At 36.6% G+C, this 19,146-nt stretch overlaps 1 protein-coding gene across 4 annotated transcripts in view; it reads left to right on the top strand.

The window, feature by feature from the left end:
- Nucleotides 1-19,146, top strand: part of KLHL32 (kelch like family member 32) — a 119,909-nt gene that overhangs the window by 69,790 nt on the left and 30,973 nt on the right. For 3 of the 4 annotated variants that reach the window (XM_085217608.1, XM_085217609.1, XM_010707567.4), the window contains one exon: nucleotides 11,135-11,350. The exons of the other annotated variant lie outside the window; for it this stretch is intronic. In XM_085217608.1, the coding sequence (XP_085073734.1) occupies nucleotides 11,135-11,350 (216 nt within the window). The remainder of the gene's footprint in view (nucleotides 1-11,134; nucleotides 11,351-19,146) is intronic. 4 annotated transcript variants of the gene reach the window in all.

Raw genomic sequence — 19,146 nt, 5'->3', positions numbered from 1 at the left:
TGTATTCTATCATTCTCATAATTTGTGACCCCTCTGCTTTTGCAGAGCATTCTGCAAATTCTACTGCAAAATTTACCACTGTCTAATTCAATTAAATTTTTAATGGTGTTGAACCAAGTCTCAGTTCTTTGAGGACTTCATTGAGAAGAGTTACACTGCTTGATAACTTAGTTTGAGGTTGACATTAAACAAATCTTTCATCCAAGATACATGCTAGTAGATGCATGTTATACAATGAAAAAAAATGAAAATCTTACCTAGATATCCAGGAGAACTTTCTGTTCCATTGATGCTATTCATACAACGATCTGTGGTTGTTCTAGAGAGATAATAGAAGCTGTTCTCCAATATTTACCTGGTAGGTCTTACTGTTTTTTTATTTTGTATTTTTTTGCTAGTATTTGCAAATAGATTCCTAAACTAATTCCCTCCATCGTGTTACCCTAGGCTGAGTAATGTAGTTATAGTTTCTCTATTTTTTCCAAACTTTTTTTTTCGGTGTTTAAGCAGTATTAAAGGTCTCCAAAAGAAGTCGTTTTAAAATTCTTTACTTTGTTCCACGGTGGTGGTATCATATAATCTAATTTCTGTTCATATCTGGCTTAGTTACAGATAGAAAGTGGTGTTGAAACAACAGCAGTGTGTTTAGGGTAGATTTTTGCAATCACAAATTTGAAAATGATCTGCCCTTTCTGTGTTGCTTTATACAACCTTGTCATCAAATTTTAGAAATGACTGAGTTTTTGTCATAAATTCATTGTGTAATTCACATTTTTCCATGCTTACATTATCATTTTTGATTCTGTTTTATTGATGCTTCTGCATCTTCATATGACTCGCTAGGAAGTGGATCATTCGGTGACTACACACAAACCCTTCTCAGCAATATTTGAGCTCTCATGTAATATTCTGAAGTCCAACTTTCACAATTCTTGTAACTTTACCCTGTTTAATTTTTAGCAATATTTTTTGTGTACTTGGGAAAAGCAAATTCTTTTAAAGTTTGTATAAGAGAAGGTCTCCTACTAATACTCCCTTCATACATGTGAGAAGCTAGTAGACAGCAGTGATGATGTGATTCTTATGTTGAATTTAGGAACTGCTAATTCTGTATGTGTGTCTATCAAAACAATACTTAGTGTTGGGTTATCCTGCATTGGATTCAGTCTTGCTGTTAAGAGTATCATACAGAGCCTTAAAATTCTGATAAAGTTATGATACTTTGTGAGTTGTTTAGCAAATACTTCTGAGATTGCGTTTATCTGTGCTAATTAACCAGTCATTCCATGTTTTAGGCAGTTTGTTTCATTCTCTGGTGAGATTAGATGCCTACCTCCTTCCTGGTTCTCTGTCATTAGATGTGCTTGTTAGCTTTGTAATCCTTAAGCATTTGCTGATAGGCTGCTGTCTGGGATTTTGAAGCAGATACAGATTTTAAACGGTCCCAGATTTTAAATGGTCCCTTGCTGGGTTTATTATAGAGCAAACGTGAAATGTTCAAGACATATTATAAGATGACTCTGAAACAGAATTGTTTGAATTATATAATATAGTTCTTCCACGTGAACACCTTACTTGTTTATATCTAGAATGTTAACGTAAACATGATAATTATTTTATACTGCTTTTATGTCTCCTGTCTCCTACTGCAGCATTATGAGTGTTGACTTCCTTCTTTTTTTAGTTAGTGAATACCCTCATAGTAACAATCTTCATCATTATTTCTTTGCTTTGGAATAGGAGGAGGCTTTAGCTGTGCAGTTCAAGTAAGTCAGTAGTGAGAAAATCATTTATTTTTCCAGGTGCTGTGGAGGAATTCTATGGAAGTTTTTTGGTCACAGCAACTGTTTCCATTCTGAATGTTTTTAATGTAGAAAAAAACCAATGTATTTTCCTGCCAGTCTCATTCTTAATAATGCTCAGTAAACTTTTTGGGTGCTTTCATAAAGAGATTCATTTTGAGGTTGGAAACCTTCAGCTTTAGAGCCTAACATTTCGGCAAAGAAGTATATTATTAACAGATCTAACACTAGTGCTCGTGGTTTTTTTTCTCATTGATTACAGACATGGGGAAAACAGTAAAATTGCTTTTTAACGTACTGTGTATTAGGAACACTTTTACTAGCATTTTCACTATGTTTTCATACTTAATGTTGATTTGAAGTTTATTTTATGTTTCAGAATTTTAAGGGAGATTTCCTTGCCTAGTTTTGTTAAGAGTTAAGAAAATTTTTGAAATTATTTTATACACTATTACACTCTATTAAGTAACTGGTATGCTGGTATGTACCAGGACAGTTATGAGATTCATTACTCCCATATAGAATGAAATGAAAGTGAAAGCAATTGAAAAATCATTTTTGAGCATCATTAGTAGAACGTGCTGCATTTCAGTGGCTCATATTCAAATCCCATTTGTATCATGTCCTACCATTTCTGTCCTGCCTGACAGGGCTGTTACTGTTTCTCACTTGAGGAACAAGTTTACAGAAAATTTTCATGTCTTAAATCACAGGATGACTTTGAGCTACTGATGTGACACCATCAACAGAAAGGCAGTTTGAACCTAGAATGCAGGATAATTTATGAAGCCAAGGAAGTATTAATTCTAGTACACCATGTGATGCCACTGCTTGTTGCTGAAGCATCATGAGAAGTACTCTGAAGGCTTTGCCCATGCAGCAGAATAAATGAAGTCAGACTGTGAGAGAAATATAGAAAGGGACAGCTAGGATGATCAGTAAAGTCTGTTGTACACGAGGAGATAAAAAAAGTCTGACCTTTTCAGCCTAGCAAATGAAGGCTGAGAAAGAATATGGTTGACCAAGGGAATAAATACCTGGACAAAGAGAAAGCTGTTAAAATTATCTCTTAGTTTGACACAGAAACAAATGTGTGTAAACTGTCTGAGTAAATTAAGCTGGAAATGAGAAGACAGAAGGCTCAGCTGATTTTTGGGACTGGTAATAGTACTTGGAAGCAAGAATGGAGTTAGTTTTACGCTGGATTTTTCTTAATTTGTCAATAACATGATTCAGTCAGCTTGTCCAGTATAGTAGGGGTGCTGGCTTCCACTTCTGTATACTCCTGAAAGTTACTAAATTCTCTAAGAAAACTGAAAGCAATGGTATTGCACTATTCTTTTTTTTTTTTTTTTTTTTTTCTCTCCATCTTTTTGATGGTAAGTATATTTTGTAACTGCTACTGCTGTGAACTTTGGGTCTCTGAAGAACAAAACTTGTGCGTTCTGGTTTTGATAATATTAGCAATAAAAAAGGTAGAAGAGAACATTAGCATACAAGATTGCTGTCAGTTGATGAATTAGCCAAGTACTTTTCAGCCTTACCTTTCGTTACTGTGAAACTCTTCTCTCTGAAGAGTTAGCAAAAATATAAAGTAATGGAACACTTTTGAGGATGATGTATTAATATCCTGTGACTTCTGATAGAATAAAGAATGCCTGATTATGCTGTTCCTCATAACATTTGTAGAGGTTATGTTCCCAAAATTGGCAAAAACTGCAGAAATTTTTGCTTTGGCTCTTTACATTTTCTGAAACAGTATAAATGAGGCAGGTGAAGGATTAGGTGATCTCTGTGTGCTAGTTCATCCCTAAGTTTTTATTTGTTGAATAATAGTTGTTATAATTATTTTGCCAAGAAACCTCTCTGGGAAGTGAAGCTTTTCATCTGGAGAGTTTTTGTGCCAGGTGCATAAAAAACTTTGAACAGCAGAATCAGTTTAGCAATGCAAAGCAGCTATTGAAAACACTGCAGAACTTTACCTGTGGTTATTCTAGTGATGCCATGAACCTTTAACTGAGTACTGTTAATATTTCATTATTATATTTCTTTCCATGATACACATAAACTTGTATGTAATATATAAAAAGAATGCAAATGAGGGTCACTCACTACCCTCAGTAACAACATTCAATTGAATTGCTGTTTGAAAAGACTTGTACTATTTAATCACTTAAATTAATCCCCTTGGGATTCTAGAAAGTGTTGACTTGTTTGTTTTACTTTTGAGTATCTGGATATTACATGTTTCACATTCTTGTTCAAAGCCTACTGAAGTCTCATCACATGGGCAATCTGAGCTTTTGCTTGCACTTGTGAAGGTCTCAGGCCTCTTCCCTGCCCTAGAAGAGGGTGATCACTGGCACCAGCAAGATAACAAGTGAAAGCTAAGCAGATGTAGGGAAATACAAAGTGAGGAGAGGGATAAGTGCTCACAGGGAAGAGGGAAAATAATAGGCTTGAGGGCTTGAGCTAGTTTATCAGTGCTGCTCTTGTATGTAGCCCCAGACCTACTTTTTGAAATAAAAGGTGCAAAACAGTTTTTCATGCTTTTAAGCATGGAGAACAAACAAAAACAAGAATTAAATGGAGTGCTAAGAGAGCAATGATCTTCCAGAAAATTGAATTTTATAAAATTAGTCTATCATAAACTCATCTTTTACTGTGCCTATAAATGTATCTATACACTGCACTCATCTTGTAATAAATGCAAACACCGTTTTTTACACTGTGAAATTCTCACCCAGCTGTTCCACTGTGACTGGACTTCATCCCAAATGTCTTTCATGGTTCACCTGGATGGCCTTGGTGCTTAGTAGAGTGAAATTTCAAATCTGATCTAAAATGCAGTTTTTGAGGGATTTGTGCATATGCTTAGTATGAAATATGTATTTCTGTTGCTGTGCTGTTAAGTATGTGCCTTATCTGTCAGGTCATAGGCGAGCGAGTGAGATTTTGTGGAACTAGAGCTTTTGCTGATATAAGAAAAAAAGAGAGAGAACCGCTGGAAATGGATTTCTTTTCTCATAAAACTGAGTTGATCTCTTTTGTTGTCCTCTAAGTGAATTTTTGTAATGACATTTTTTAATTTTCTTAATATTCTGGATCTAGTTAGAGTCTGCCTTTGCTATTACTTGTGTCAGGGTTCTGTCCAGTCAATGCAGTTGGTTTAATACAGCAGAAAAACTGAAGGACTTGGGATCAGGATCCCAATGTACTAAATTCTGCTTGAGAGTAAGCTATCCCTGCCCCATAAACCTCACAGTTCCTTTTTTGTTGTTGTTATGAAGAGAATGAACCCCTTTTAGGAAAATAGGGAAATAGTGTCTCAGTGCAACTCTTCCATTATAGCAGCAGGGCTAGGCAGTTAGTACTTTGATTTATAACAGCGTTGTAATCTAAATAGGAAGCAGGTGGAGTTACAACTGGGTATGATACTTGGGATATTAATGGCTTGGCTTGGCAGTGGAATTTCTAAAGCTGTATATACTTTTTCTGTCTTAATTATGCATTCATTAAAAGCTTTTATACCCAACAGAATAAAGTAAATATTTTTTGATCTCTGTAGTGTGCTCCCAGACTGTAGATTTGCACAGCAGGGTCTTGATAATCTGAATAAATTGTATTTCCCCAAGGAGTTTATCTTTCAAATAAGGTCATAAAGAAATGCATTCTTTCCCTTTAGTTCTCCTTGTGCTTTTTCTGCTATTTATAACACAGAGTACATGAACAGAGGTATATTGTACTCTACTGTGTACTTGGTTATGATTAACTCTAATTTATCAATCTGTTACTTGCATCCTTTTCTGTGGCTTGTGCAACGCAATTATTCTTTAAAGTAAAAATGAGTAAGGATGGATTTGGAAGTAATCTAAATACAATTTTTATATTTTTTTCTTGTTTGACAGTTTATCACTTCTCTATATAAAAATAAACCTCTGAATTAACACACAGATGATGTCACATCATTTATTTTGTATATTTAATATTGTCTTTCATGTTATGTTTGTTTGGAAAAGTGATCTTCTTTTACAAATGCTTTAAATGTCAGCTGATTGTTAAATTGGTTTGACATCTAAAAGCTGAAACAGAAGACCAGTAATGTAGAACAGCAGAGTCTCTTATTTGTGGCATGGAGAAGGAAAGTAGACTGAGTAGACTGAATAGAATCAAAGGTAGTTTCTCATATAGAAGATGCTGATTAAAAAATTTGGCCAATTTATTGCAGAATCACAGAATAACAGTGGTTATAAGGGACATCTGGAGACCATCTAATCGAATCTCTCTGCTCTCAGTAGGTTCCCTGGAATAGGTTACATGAGAAAGTGTCCAGGAGGGTTTTGAATGTCTCTGGAGAAGGAGATTCCACAACTTCTCTGAGCAGCTTCTCTCCATGCTCTGTAACCCTCAAAGTAAAGAAAATTTTTCCTCATGTTCGTATGGAACTTTGTGTTCCAGTTTGTGCCTGTTGCCCCTTGTTCTATTGCTCAGCATAACTGAAAAGAGCCTGGCCCATCCACTTGACCCCCATCCAAAGGATATTTATAAACATTGATAAGATCCCTTCTGTTGCTCATCTCCAAGCTCAACTGTCCCAGGTCTCTTAGCCCTTCCTCCAGGACCTTAATCATCTTTGTGGCCCTCCACTGGGCTCTCTCTAGAAGTTCCCTGTCTTTTTTTTTGGTATGGAGGAGCCCAGAACTGGACGCAGTAGTCCAGAAATGGCCTTACCAGGGCAGAGTAGAGGAAGAGGTACACCTCCCTTGACCTGCTGGCCATGTTATTTATAATGCATCACAGCATACAGTTGGCCTTTGCCTGATTTCTCACTCTTAGGAATGCATCAATCTTGAATTTGGGAGGAGTTGGTGCTTGAATGTTAACCAGTTCTCTTGGGCCCTCTTACTTGCCAAAGACCTAACCCATGGGGCACCTCCAAGTAGGTCCTTGAAGAGGTCAAGGTTGGTTCCCCTGAAGTCCAGCACTGCATTCCTACTTATTGCCTCATTTCTTCTACAGTCCCAAACTCTGCTATCTCATGGTCACAGCATCCAAGGCTGCCCCGAACCCTTCAATTGCCAGCCCACTCATTCCTTCCTTGTAAGAACAGGGTCCAGCAGCACACTTCTCCCTATTGGCTCCACTACCGCCTGTGCCAGAAAGCTATCTTTTTATTGAAGTCCCCCATGAGAACCAGTGCCTGTGATTTTGAGGATGCTTTCAAGTGTCTGTAGAAAACTTCATCAACTTTCTCCTCCTGATCAGGCACCCACAACTATGTCACTTATGTTAACCTTAATTCTCACCCATAAGCTTTCCACTCATTCCTTATCATTCTTTAGGCAGAGCTCCGTGCATTCCAGTTGTACTCTCACATAAAGAGAATTCCATTGGCTTGCTTTGATGGTCTGTCTTTCTTAGATAGTTCGTAGCAATCCATTATAGCATTCCAGCCATGAACTATCCCACCATGTCTCCACGATTGCAATGAGATTATGGCTGCAATCACACACACGGATCTCTAATTCTTTATGTTTATTCAGGATATTCATTTTCCCCAGAGGGTTGCTTGAGGATTCCACATAGCTATATATAGATTTGTAGTGACTGGCCTTCTGGCTCATGTCATGGAAGGCAGTGCAGGAACGTCTGACATTGATCTCGTTGACATGACTTATTCCCCAGTTGGTTGCAATGGTGTGTACATTACCATTTTGGATCCAACCCCCCAAGTCCTTCAGTTTAAAGCCTGTTTCATTTGGTTAGCCTAACTGCTGCCAAAAACTGCCCTTTTATGGACAGGGAGGAATGGGATCCACCTAACAGCTTACAGTCATCACAGAAAGTTACAGGTCATAAAAACCAAAACCCTTGCACTAACACTTGCCATGTAGACAAGAGTTGATGTGTGTTATATGTCTGTTTCTGGATCCCTTCTTGCCTCCGACTGGTTGAATTGGTTTGACTTCACTCTGAGATTTTAGAACCATTTCAACTGTTAGTTTAAGACCTGTTTTTTTTTTTTTTTAATTATTTTATGCATATTTTCTTGTCTGAATGTTTCATCAGTGTAAAATATGTCACATTAGAAGAGAGGGGATTACTACCTTTCCCTAATTCTTTTCAACTCTTTGTGACAGTTTTGCTTGTGTTTCAGTTTCATCTTTGGTTCAAAAAAATAAGTGGCTTACATTTAAAAGTTTTTATAAACAAGATGCAAAATTGCTACAATGCCCTTTTTCTTGTGTGTTTTTTTTTATTATTTATTTTAAGTACATATACTGTGATACAGTTCCAGAAGAAAGATTTAGAAATATTTGCACAACTTTAGCTCAATATAATAAAATCTATGGAAATCAGAAACAGCCGTAACTCTTACTTATAACCAGGAGTAAACTTTCTAGTTTAGTAACCTGTTTCATTTTTCATTTATTTAACGCATTTTTCATTCAGTTAAGAGTTTAGCTTGAAAACATGTTCATCTGAAGCTAGTCAGTCTAATTTAAGTGATTGCTTTGATGGTTCTTCTTTTTTTTTTAAAAAAAAAAAAAAAAGAAAAAAGCTAGAAGATAAGCTGTATTTTTTTGCAACTAACTTGCATAGTGCATTTTAGTCTGATATGCTTGAAAGTCTTGCCAGACATCAAGAGCTTGGTTATCTGATCTCTAGGATACATCTTGCCGTCTCAGCAGGACTTTTTTTTGCCTTCTGATATAATCACAGAGACAGTAGTATACAATACTGTATAATTTTGATTGGAAAATTGGTATGACGTTCTAATAATTTTCATTTGTAAAAGCTAATATAAGCACTGCTGCTTATATTGTGAAATACAAACCCATGGATCAATTCAAATTTTACAAAAAACACAAATACGTGTTTTTGATTACAGACCAAGATCAGCTTTGACAAAATGTACTTGCAATATTCATCAAGCAGTAAACCATGAGTCCAGCAGGTCACTAACACATTATGTTAGACAAAGCATTGAAAATCTGCCAGCCAACCAATAAAAATAAGTAAATAAATAAAACCCATAATAAATAAATAATATTATAAACAAAGAGCTGATGAGAGTTTGTTTCTTTGTTCAACCTCTCTGCTTTATGACAGCTTTCATCAAAAACTTCAGTTGGTGTCATTTTGAGGGGTGGAGGAGCCTGAGGGATCATCAAAAATACCAAAACAAAAAATGCAGGTGTAACAGTGTTTTCCAGATTTCACTGAAAATGTGAAGATTTTTTTTAGGGAAAAATTGTGTTTGTGTGCCACATTAGTCTGTAATAATGAGAAAGTATTATGTTATCTCTTGTATTGCCCTCTTCTGAAGACCGTTTTTTAAGCTATCTGTCTTTCTCCACTGAGTTGGGATGTTATTCCTCAGATCCTAATTCTTGATTATGTATTTATTTTTATTTTCCCCAGAAATACATGTTGACAAAAGAGCTCAATATAATACATCAAGCTGTTCTAAATTTCTTTCATAATGTTTGACATTCATTCAATCAAGGAGCTTTTTGAGCAAATATTCTTCCTAACCAGCCACAATAAAAGTGTGGTTGCCGTCTGTTAAATGCTGGGAGATGTACTTTGATTATGCTGTGTGATGTTGGTGCCACCACTGCATGGTGCTGTGAGGAACCATCTGTGATCTGCAGATATTAAATCATGGAGGAAGCACATTGACCAGATACTTTTCATATTAAATTCCTTCCTTTCTCTTTGTTTTTCTGCAGCTATGGGAGATTTATCCTTGCCTCCTCTGTTAATGTGAAGAGCAGGTGACGTTATGGAGCTGTTCAGAATTTCAGTCTTTGGGGCTGATGGCTGTTAGTGCTTATTCTGGCAATTTAAACACCTTCTCTTTGTTCTTTCAAGAAAAGGAAGGGAAGCTTCTATCCAACAGTTTAAGTAGATAATGAATGGGATTTGTCTTTAATCTACATCCCTGCCAGTGAAGGTGGGTGTTCAGGTTGGGAGGTAATGCAGCAAATAGGCACCTCTGAAGGAATTTGATTCAGTTTTCTCCAGCACTGACTCCTCCAAGCAGGTGAAAAAAATTCTTTCTTCACTCTCCATTGCATATGCATAAACAGCTCCACAGTCATTGGGACAGCCACCCAATTCACACGTTCGAGATGTAGCCCATAAAACCTTCCAAAAAAACCCTCTTCGCACTTTCCCATCTTCCCTGTTGCTCTGCTCGATCTGCCAGCCGTGCAGCTCATTTGACATTTACAAGATTTCTTGTCAGTTTCATTTGGTTCTGCCATCCCATCCAGCAGAGCAGCGAAAGTGAAATTGCCTTAATTCAGTCTGTTTCTCTTCCCTGCTCTAGTCCCAGTGTTAACGAACCCGTGGAGTGGAACTGACAACAGTTCTTGTCACTTTCACACCTGGAGCTGGTCAAGGAGAAGGCTGCTGAGAGGGGAGCAATGCAGGAAATTGGAAGGTGAAAACTGGGGCTGTGAAGGGGAGAAGGAAGAGATGTGAGCATACAGAAAGAACTGAGAAACTGGATAAACAAGCTTCTTTACCAAATGGCCTAAGTGCTTTTCTCTAGCCTGGGTGAATTCTGAAGAGCCTGTGGTCTAGAGCAGCTGACGCTAATTTACAGGGGGTGCCAAGACAGAAACATTAGTCTATAAATATAAATTACCTGGTATGAGGATGAAGAAAACATCTTGCCCAGTCTGTAGTTTTTGTCTCTGCAGGCTCGCTGTTGTGAGAAGGAAGGGGACAAAGAACAGGAGGCCAACATCCACTATAGGTTGCTGTCATTGGTTTGAAAAAGAAAGGGCTATTTGTTCACTGAATATAAGCTTATGCATAATAAAATGTATCTCACCATCTCAAATTTTGTGAGGTTTCATGGAACTAAAATTTGTACTGCACAGATGCTCTAGATCAATCTGAACGGTGAATAATGAGCAAACAATTGCTTTGTAGCAAACTACTGTAGTTAAAAATACATTCTTAACTCCTGTGATCTTTTGTTATAAACCGTGCTGGTGTATTGTTTTATATACGAATCTGTATTTCTTATAGATGCTGATGCTGTATGCATATGTAACTGTTGCAGTTGTAATATAAATGACTAGTATCGTATATATTTGCATTTGCCCTGGTAACATTTGCACTGGTAACATTTGCACATATGTTTTGAATGAAACTATGTTAATTGTATTACCTTCTTTTCCTCAGCTTCCAAAAGATCAGCCTTTATTTCATTATTTGAGATGTTGGGTTTTTTTTTCTTTTTTTTTTTTTCTTTTTTTTTTTTTTTTTTTTTTTTCCTTCTGAGATGTATTTTGTTTGCTTCACCCATCTAGGAATTAAATAGTTTTAATTACTTGGACCTGTATAAGCTTGCGGACCTCTTCAACCTCACTTTGTTGGAGAATGCAGTGGTTGACTTCTTAGTAAAACATCTCTCTGAGCTATTGAAGAGTCATCCTGAAGAAGTTCTGGCACTCCCATACTGTCTCCTTCGAGAGGTTTTTAAAAGTGATAGACTCACTTCACTCAGTGAAGAACAAATCTGGCAGGTAAGAAGACTGGTGAATGAGCAGAATGTGTGATGCTCTCTTAAACTATTGCAATACATTGTTGTTTTAGGATCCCAGAAGCAATCTCACGTGAGAAGAAATGTTGAGAAAAAACTGTGAATAACAACTGCAGGAAATTTTAAAATTAATTTTAAAAATGTATTGCATTAATGCAATTAGTTTGTTTGAAAGAAAACTTTGTTTTATTGGTTAACTTGTGTTATTTGGATGTGGCCAGAGATTTTCTTCCAGATTCACCATCTCTGGTGGGACTAGTGCCACAAGGCTGGTAGCAAATCTGCTGCTGCAGTCTGTCCCATTTGCTTCAGACAAGTTTAGCTGCATTACTTCAGCTAGCGCTTAAAATCCTTTACTGCAACTGAGTTTGCCTGAAGGAAACTGGACTGCTCTACTCAAAGGTGAGTGAAGGCTTTGGTGGAAGCTTTGTAGCAAGAAACTGTTGATGGCAAACATTTCCTTTAAATTAAGTTGGATCCAGAAAAGCACCAGGTTGCCAAACGTAGAATATTAACAATATTAAAACATTGTGTTGTAATCTCCAGTGTGAGGGGAAAAAGCATCTATCATGTAAAGAGAAATACAAAAACTAAAACCAAACACATCACTGGAAACATTCCTGATGTCTGTAAAAACTGCAGCTTGTGATATAGTGGAAGTAAATCTCTGCAGCGTTTGTTACCCAAACACTTCTGTTTTCTTTTTGCTGTTTTATAGAAGGAAAGTATTTCAGGGTATTTTAAGGTAAAATGTAATTTGCTGGAAAGAAACCTGTGCTCTCTTTTAGGAAGCTGGTTATCTTGGTCCATCAGAGAAGACAGAGTCTTTCTACTGATTTGTATTTCAATCTCTCATTCATCTACTTATCTTTTTAACTATATAATTTCATCAATATGCCATTGTTTTCTCAAAGTGTAAAATGTGTGTTCACTTTGTAGGGCAATTCACCTTCCATGGGTCAATAGTTTCATGCAGGAAGAAAGTATTCTTAAAAAATGAAAATGTATCGTTAAGCACTTCGAACCACAAAGACAGTGTGCAGGTGCACCTTAATCCTTCAGTCTGATAACTGATACAGCTTTTTCCAAAACTTTGAGGCTAGATTATGGAGTATTCAGGAAGATATTTTCTGTAGATAGTAATATAGAGCTAGAGTGTTTCTTGTGATGATCTCTGGAGGATGTCTGTACAACAGAAACTGCAGCAAACTATCTGTGATGGTTTTTTTTGTTGTTGTTTTATTTTGTTTTGTTTTTAGGCAGGATACTCTGGAGTCCTAGCCCATATTCTATTTCTCATACAAGGTTTTGATGTACTAGTTTGTATAGGAGGCATGTCTGATTGACTGATTTGCTTTGTTTTTCTGCAGATTCACTGAAATCTCTTGGCTATATGATTGTAGATACTTTTACTAGAAAAGTAGCTGCAGAAAACCGTTCAGGTATTATTTAATGTCAGCTCTATAATGAACAAGCATGCACAGGGTTGTGTCCAGGTACACTGTGCAACCTGCTGAAACAGTTTTGGAATTTGGGTTTTTAAATCTTGTGTCATTATCCTATCCTGCAGGAAGAACTCAGAAATAGCTTTCTTAATTGTGTACACTCCAGTCAATGGGCACTCTGGGAGGAAAAGCTTATGTTTCTGTCGCAGGGTCATACTGAGGAGAGATACTCATAGGTAATACACTGCTTTTTGAGTGATAACAAACTCCACACTGTCCATTTAAGTGTTATCATAATTGCCTCTCTAAAGGTTACTAATGCTGTTATGAAGAATTTTTTAAACTAGTTTTCTGCTGTAGGCAAAACGTGTGCATCTTTTAATTCAGTCTGTACACCCAGGAATAAATATGTATTTACAAATATTCCAGGTCTCTAGAATGAATTAAAAGACATACATACATATTTACCAATTTAGGCATTCAGAAGGCAATAAGAAACTGGTTTTGCTTTATCTTAGTAAATAAGTAATTCCCTCATAGTCAACCCAATAGAAGAAAATCAAATCAGACCGACTGTATTGCCTCAAGTGTAGTTAAGTTCATCATTTTTGCTAAGGTTATAGTGGTAATGCAATATACCATGGAAGAATCTAATATTCAGCCCAGGGTGAAGATTGGGTATGCCAGAGGATTAGTGTCAGGGTGCTTTATAGAAGTGAAACTTGATGGACAGGTTGGAGACAGATCTACAGAATCTCATTAAATTGCTGAATTGTTCATTACTGAGCACTCTCACTGTAATAAAGTGCTCATTGACTTTGACAAATCCCCATCCCATGTCTTAAGGAAGAACAGCAAAGCAAAAGGTGTTAGGGAAGCTAGAGGAAATTGGCACAAAGTGGGGCAGATAATATAAAAGCTGATGGGGGATGCTGCCATTTGATTTGTCTGTCTTACCTGTGACTAGTGGTGCTTCTTCTGCATACATGCACACGCATGTTATGGCAAAATAAATTCACAATGTCCCTAAGGCACCTTTACTAGGAGGGCTCCAATGAAGCCCTAAGCACAAATTCAAGCTTCCCTCAACAAACCTCTGGAAAAGATGTCGCTGTCTGGAAAGCAGAGTTATTTTTGGTAGTTTAAATTCCAAATGTCCACTGGGCAATTCAATCCTGCTGCACATAAAGATTAAGGCAGTTATTTTAATGCATCAAAATACACAGAATGATGCCTGAATGTGATTTACACCGAAGTGATTGCACCTCACACCTGTCACATCTGGGATTTTTGATAGACTACCAATTATGATTTGCCCAATTTCAGTCAATATTGTAAAATACAAGCTTGAACAAACTATGCTTGAGGAAATCAAACAGTAATATTAATGTCAATATATTAGGATGTGGATTAGTGTAGTATGATTTGGTGATTCCTGTTGAATCTTTCAGAAGAAAAAAGGTGACTTGCAAACCTGGTTAAAGTGGACAAACTACACAGTTCACTTCTCTTATTACCTCTCAAAATCTTAAGGAACTCTTTGGTAAGCGTCTTAAAATAGTGGAGAAAATAGGAGATATAATTATTTATTTCTTAAAGCAAGTTAAGTGGAAAGAAAATCCAGCAGAAACCCCCCGTAGGCTAAGAGATGGGAGAAACTTGCTAGCCTTAATGTAATGATTGTTTTAATGAGGCTAAGCTTGTAACGATTATTAGGTGACACGGAATTTTTTTTTCGTATTGATTTCCACATTTTACCAGTGTGTGAGATTATGAAATATTATCTGTGATTTGTCAGCTGCATTAAGGTATGAATTTGGCTGAATAAAAATAAAGGACGAAAATCAAAGAAGAATCCTGAAGATGTTGGAGGACAAAAAGCAAATTCTTTGCTATTTTTTCTATTCATCATGAGCTGCTCAGCATGTTTTATTCACAAGAATAATCATGATGAGGACATAAATGTCTAGTTTATCATGAAGTGAAAAGTGAATCCTTTCATAATTGGCCATTACTAGACAGGCTCATTGGCTCTACTTTAAGGAAGCAGATGAATTCTTTCTCTTGATAATTGAGAAGGTAACCGACATTGTACAAAAGCAAGCATTCTCTGAGATATCTGTCAAGAGAAAGCTTCTTGCTGGCAACATAGAAAGTAGAAACCAAGCCAAAATTTAAAGTAATAAACTCACGTTACAGTTAGTTGTAACATAGGTGTGCCTTATCATATTCATGATTTAAAGCTTTGATGTCGTGAGGCTAAATTGTTCATATTTCAAGGATCACACTAATGTGACAAATAGAAATATCTGCTGGATAGTGCTGGGAGACCAGCAGTATATTGATCAAATGATGTTGTATTTAATATTGCCCTTGATCTAAGGTGAACTCTTGAATCACATCAAGCAAAAATATTCTTAACATTAGATCAGTATAGATTAGTTCCTTCCTCCCCTGCTACTACTGGTTAAGTAAGTTGTTGAAAGGGATATGTTTTTTAAATACTTAACATTAAAATAGATCAATTTTAGTATTTGCCAATGCTTCTTTTGAAGTTAAGGTTAGGAAGTTTTTTTTGTTGATTTTTCTTTTGCCATTCAACTCATTTTTGTGATTATCAACTGCATAGGAAATAACCTTGGAACAATGGGTAGAAAAAACTCCAGGAGCAGTTTATTCAGCTGAAAAGCATGCAGCTGGATCTTTTCCATGACTAGGCTCCCAAGATATTCCAGCCCTGTGAACTTCCTTGTGTGCAACTTGTGAACTTGTGTTCATAAAGCAGATGTTCATCGTGGGAAGTTGTAGCATTAGTTATTCCTTTTGTTACTATGAAGGATAAGTGCAAAAACAGACTTTTGTTTCTACATTAGAAAAGTGCTATTGCTTGAATAAATTGAAAAATAAGACAGGAAGACTACATGTTATAGGTGTTATGAGTTGTTTAAGTGTTTCATAAAAATGTATAAATTCAACTCTTTTACTACACATCTATTTATCCTCTTCTTAGGGGAGAGTAAAGTGACCTATTTTTAACTGTGTTTTCTTGCACTTCATCTCCATTTGGAATCTCCTTGTGACAATTGTGGACAGCTAAGTGTATTCTCCAACAGAAATCCCAAAATTCGACGCTGTTAGAAATGTTGCTGCATGCACATGGTAGCAGGCTGTTACAATGGAGCAATGCTCTGCCAGAGATAGACCCTCTGACATCTGTGCATCTCCAGTGATGCCTACATCTTCCTATGTTGGACAGAAGAGTCTAGAAGTGGGTTGTCATGTTCCACTTACAGACTTGCCATTCCATCAGTGCAGTACTTCAGTCTTTTGTGCTATTGATCGTTTGATTCTGAAGAGCAGTTTTTAGTGTGGAGAGAGCAAAATTCCTGTTTCTCAGGGTACATGTATATTCTGACAAAATGTGGACTAAGCTTTGGTAAATGTGAACTTGAGTTTTACTGCAAAATAAGTAACAATATAAAATAGCAAGTGAAAGAGAGCATTTCAATAATCAACGTTGTGTTTAAACTGTGTATTAGCCTTTCACTGTTCAAAAAATAAGCTTAAGTGCTCTCTTGGGCAATAAGTGAAATAATATCTGGTGGTCTAATGCTCATCCCTGGTGAGTATTTAGCCTAAGTGGAAAACCACCACATTTAAATGTGTCTGTCAGCCTCTCATCACAAGGGGCATAGGAGAGAAAAAAGGAGTCTGACGCACATCAAGGCCGAGGAGATTTGGTAAAGCTACGTGAGAAAATTAGCATTTTCTTGTGCATATTTTGCTGTATTTTCATCTCCTTTTCAGGAGTAGTCTATATAAATGTTCCAAAGAGCCACTTGTAAATCACTGTGTCCACTGTACTGGTTCTGTGATGCTTGCGCTACGTATCATTGCTAGCTGCAAGCAAGATTACATTACTCTCAAACAGAAATAGTGTGAAAACAGAACCTGTGGTAGGATTTAGAATTCATTTTCTGAAGGCTAATCACAGTATCAGGCATCTCACCTGGATTGGCTGTGTGCAGAGGTAATATTCCTTACAGTTCTTCCAGACGGTTTGGGTGGGATTTATTTTTGTCAACACAGGCATGTGCTTTGGTCTTGATAGAATATCACCGACATAGAGAGCAAATCAGCAGTTGTAGGACAGAAGCTTCAAGGAGATCTGTGTTCTCAGGAGCTGGAGACTGGGCAGGGCATGTGCCTGCTGCACTGGATTTAGGCAGCTGAGTATCAACCATGCTCTGCTGATGCGCTCAGGTCATATGCATACTTTCTCAAGTAATTCCTTGTAGAAACATCATAGAATGGCTTAGGTTGGAAGGGGCCTTAAAGAATTTCTGCATCATTCATAATATATATTTATATTGTGACTTACAGTGAAAATGAATGCTACCTGTCTGTAGCATTGTACATTTGTACTGTCCCCTTAATTTAGGAAGCACCTTTCTCCCTTGATCTTCATTAATTTAAATCTAGTGTTCTCCTAGTCTTAGCCTTTCTATAAAGTTTTGTGTGCTTTATATATGATTTTGGTCTGAACTTTATAAAGTTTCTGCATGTCATTTCTTCAATAGTGGCTCATTTTATTTTAGTTTTTATCAACAATAGCAGTATAAAAGGGGTTTTCTATATTAAAAATAAGTTTCTGTTAGGAGCAATTGTGTGTTCTCCTAGTTTTCTTTTTGTTACATGCCAGTACGTATCAGAAACTTGATTATTTTGCTGTCACTGCTGTGAGCAATAGTGGAATTACTGGAGGGCATTACTTTTGCCTCAGTGTCCTACAGTAACATTGCCTCACCTTATTTATCAGAGATTAACTTCAGAAAAGTATTTAGGAAGGCTGCTGTGCCCACAGCTATTGATTTAGGTCACTTCAGCTAAGCAAGGGATGTCTGTTTTGATTTAGAAAGCCAAAAAGAGGACATCAAGGTGTGCACACAGCAAGACAGCTTCAGTGATACTGCATTCTGCATTTGAATTAATCTGTTATGGTGGCTTTTGCATTGACTGCTTTGCTCTTTGTGGGATCTGAAGTATAGCTGTAGAATTGTATAATATACAGATATACGTTTACATGATAGAGAACTGCTTTTGCCATAGTGTGGGGAAAGCCAGACATGGTTGGAAATACACATTGCCTTCATTTTTAAGCTAAAGAACAGCTTAAAAAAAAAGTCTAAAACCCACAGATACCAATGATCAAATCAAACAGTCTGGTGTTAAAATCTTAGTTAACATCTTCGATTCAGATACAAATGTCAGTAATCTCTAGACTTTCAGCATCCCTGAAAAACTGTTTAGTGCTGCTTCTGATGGGTTTAAGCTTGTTGAAAATGATTGAAAATTAGAATTCTCTAATTCTCTTTTGAAAATCTGCAGCTCTGTATTTCATTCAGTTTTCTTTACAGAGCTATCTTTGCCTCTATTTGTAACTTGGAACCAAAGAAGACAGAAAGAAAATTAAGCTTCAGGTTAGCTAAAACCATACGCAGTTTGAGATTCACATTTCAGCAGCGGCTGTTGTTTCAGCTTGCTTCAGATAAGATTTAATTTTTAGTAATAAACTTGTTTCTTTTAATCTTGCAGGAACTAAGCTCTGACATTGCCAGTTCACAAAATACATCTGAGATCTTAAAGCCATGTTTGCAAATACATTTAAGTGTTTAGATTACTTTTAAAAGTAAATGATATTGTTAGGAAAATTAGTTGATTTTGAAATACTAACATTTAAAAGTAATGAGTCCTGCATTAATCTGAATGTGGGGATTTAAACAAAAATTTAAAACTAAAACAGAATCAATGAAACTGATATATTTCAGATGTTATTTGTCTGAAAGGGAAATTACTCTGTTCCCAAAGAAGCTGAGTGAGGTTTTACTAGCATGCTTGCTCTTTGTTTTTATAATTAAGAAAGTAATGGAGGAAAATATCTCTAACTTAAAAATCAGCTGAAAGAAATACCTTCATAGAAGCATACACTTATGCTAATGTAAGTTCTTCATGGAATTTAAAGAAAGCAGAATTAAATTGTCTGCTGATGAGAAAAGGCTTAAATGTCCCTGAAATTAATGTTAGTAGCTCCATCCATATAGCAAGGTTCCAGCAGTGCTTCAGAGTTGAAGTATCAAATTTGTTAATGCATAACCTGGACTTCAGCAGCTGGTGTTTGATAGTTGCAGGAATTAAGTGGATAGGAGGAAGAGGAGGAAATTCAGGCAGACTCAGAAGGGTAAACTGATGCAGTCAAAGATCTGAGGTCATTAAAATGGTAAAGAACAACAAAACAGAAATAAAGTTATTCTTGCAGCTAAGGTGCTGGTGGTAT

The sequence above is a fragment of the Meleagris gallopavo genome, chromosome 2 (genome assembly GCF_905368555.1).
Source record: "Meleagris gallopavo chromosome 2, MGAL_WU_HG_1.1, whole genome shotgun sequence".
Lineage (NCBI taxonomy): Eukaryota > Metazoa > Chordata > Aves > Galliformes > Phasianidae > Meleagris > Meleagris gallopavo.
This window is presented reverse-complemented; position numbering and strand designations above follow the sequence as displayed.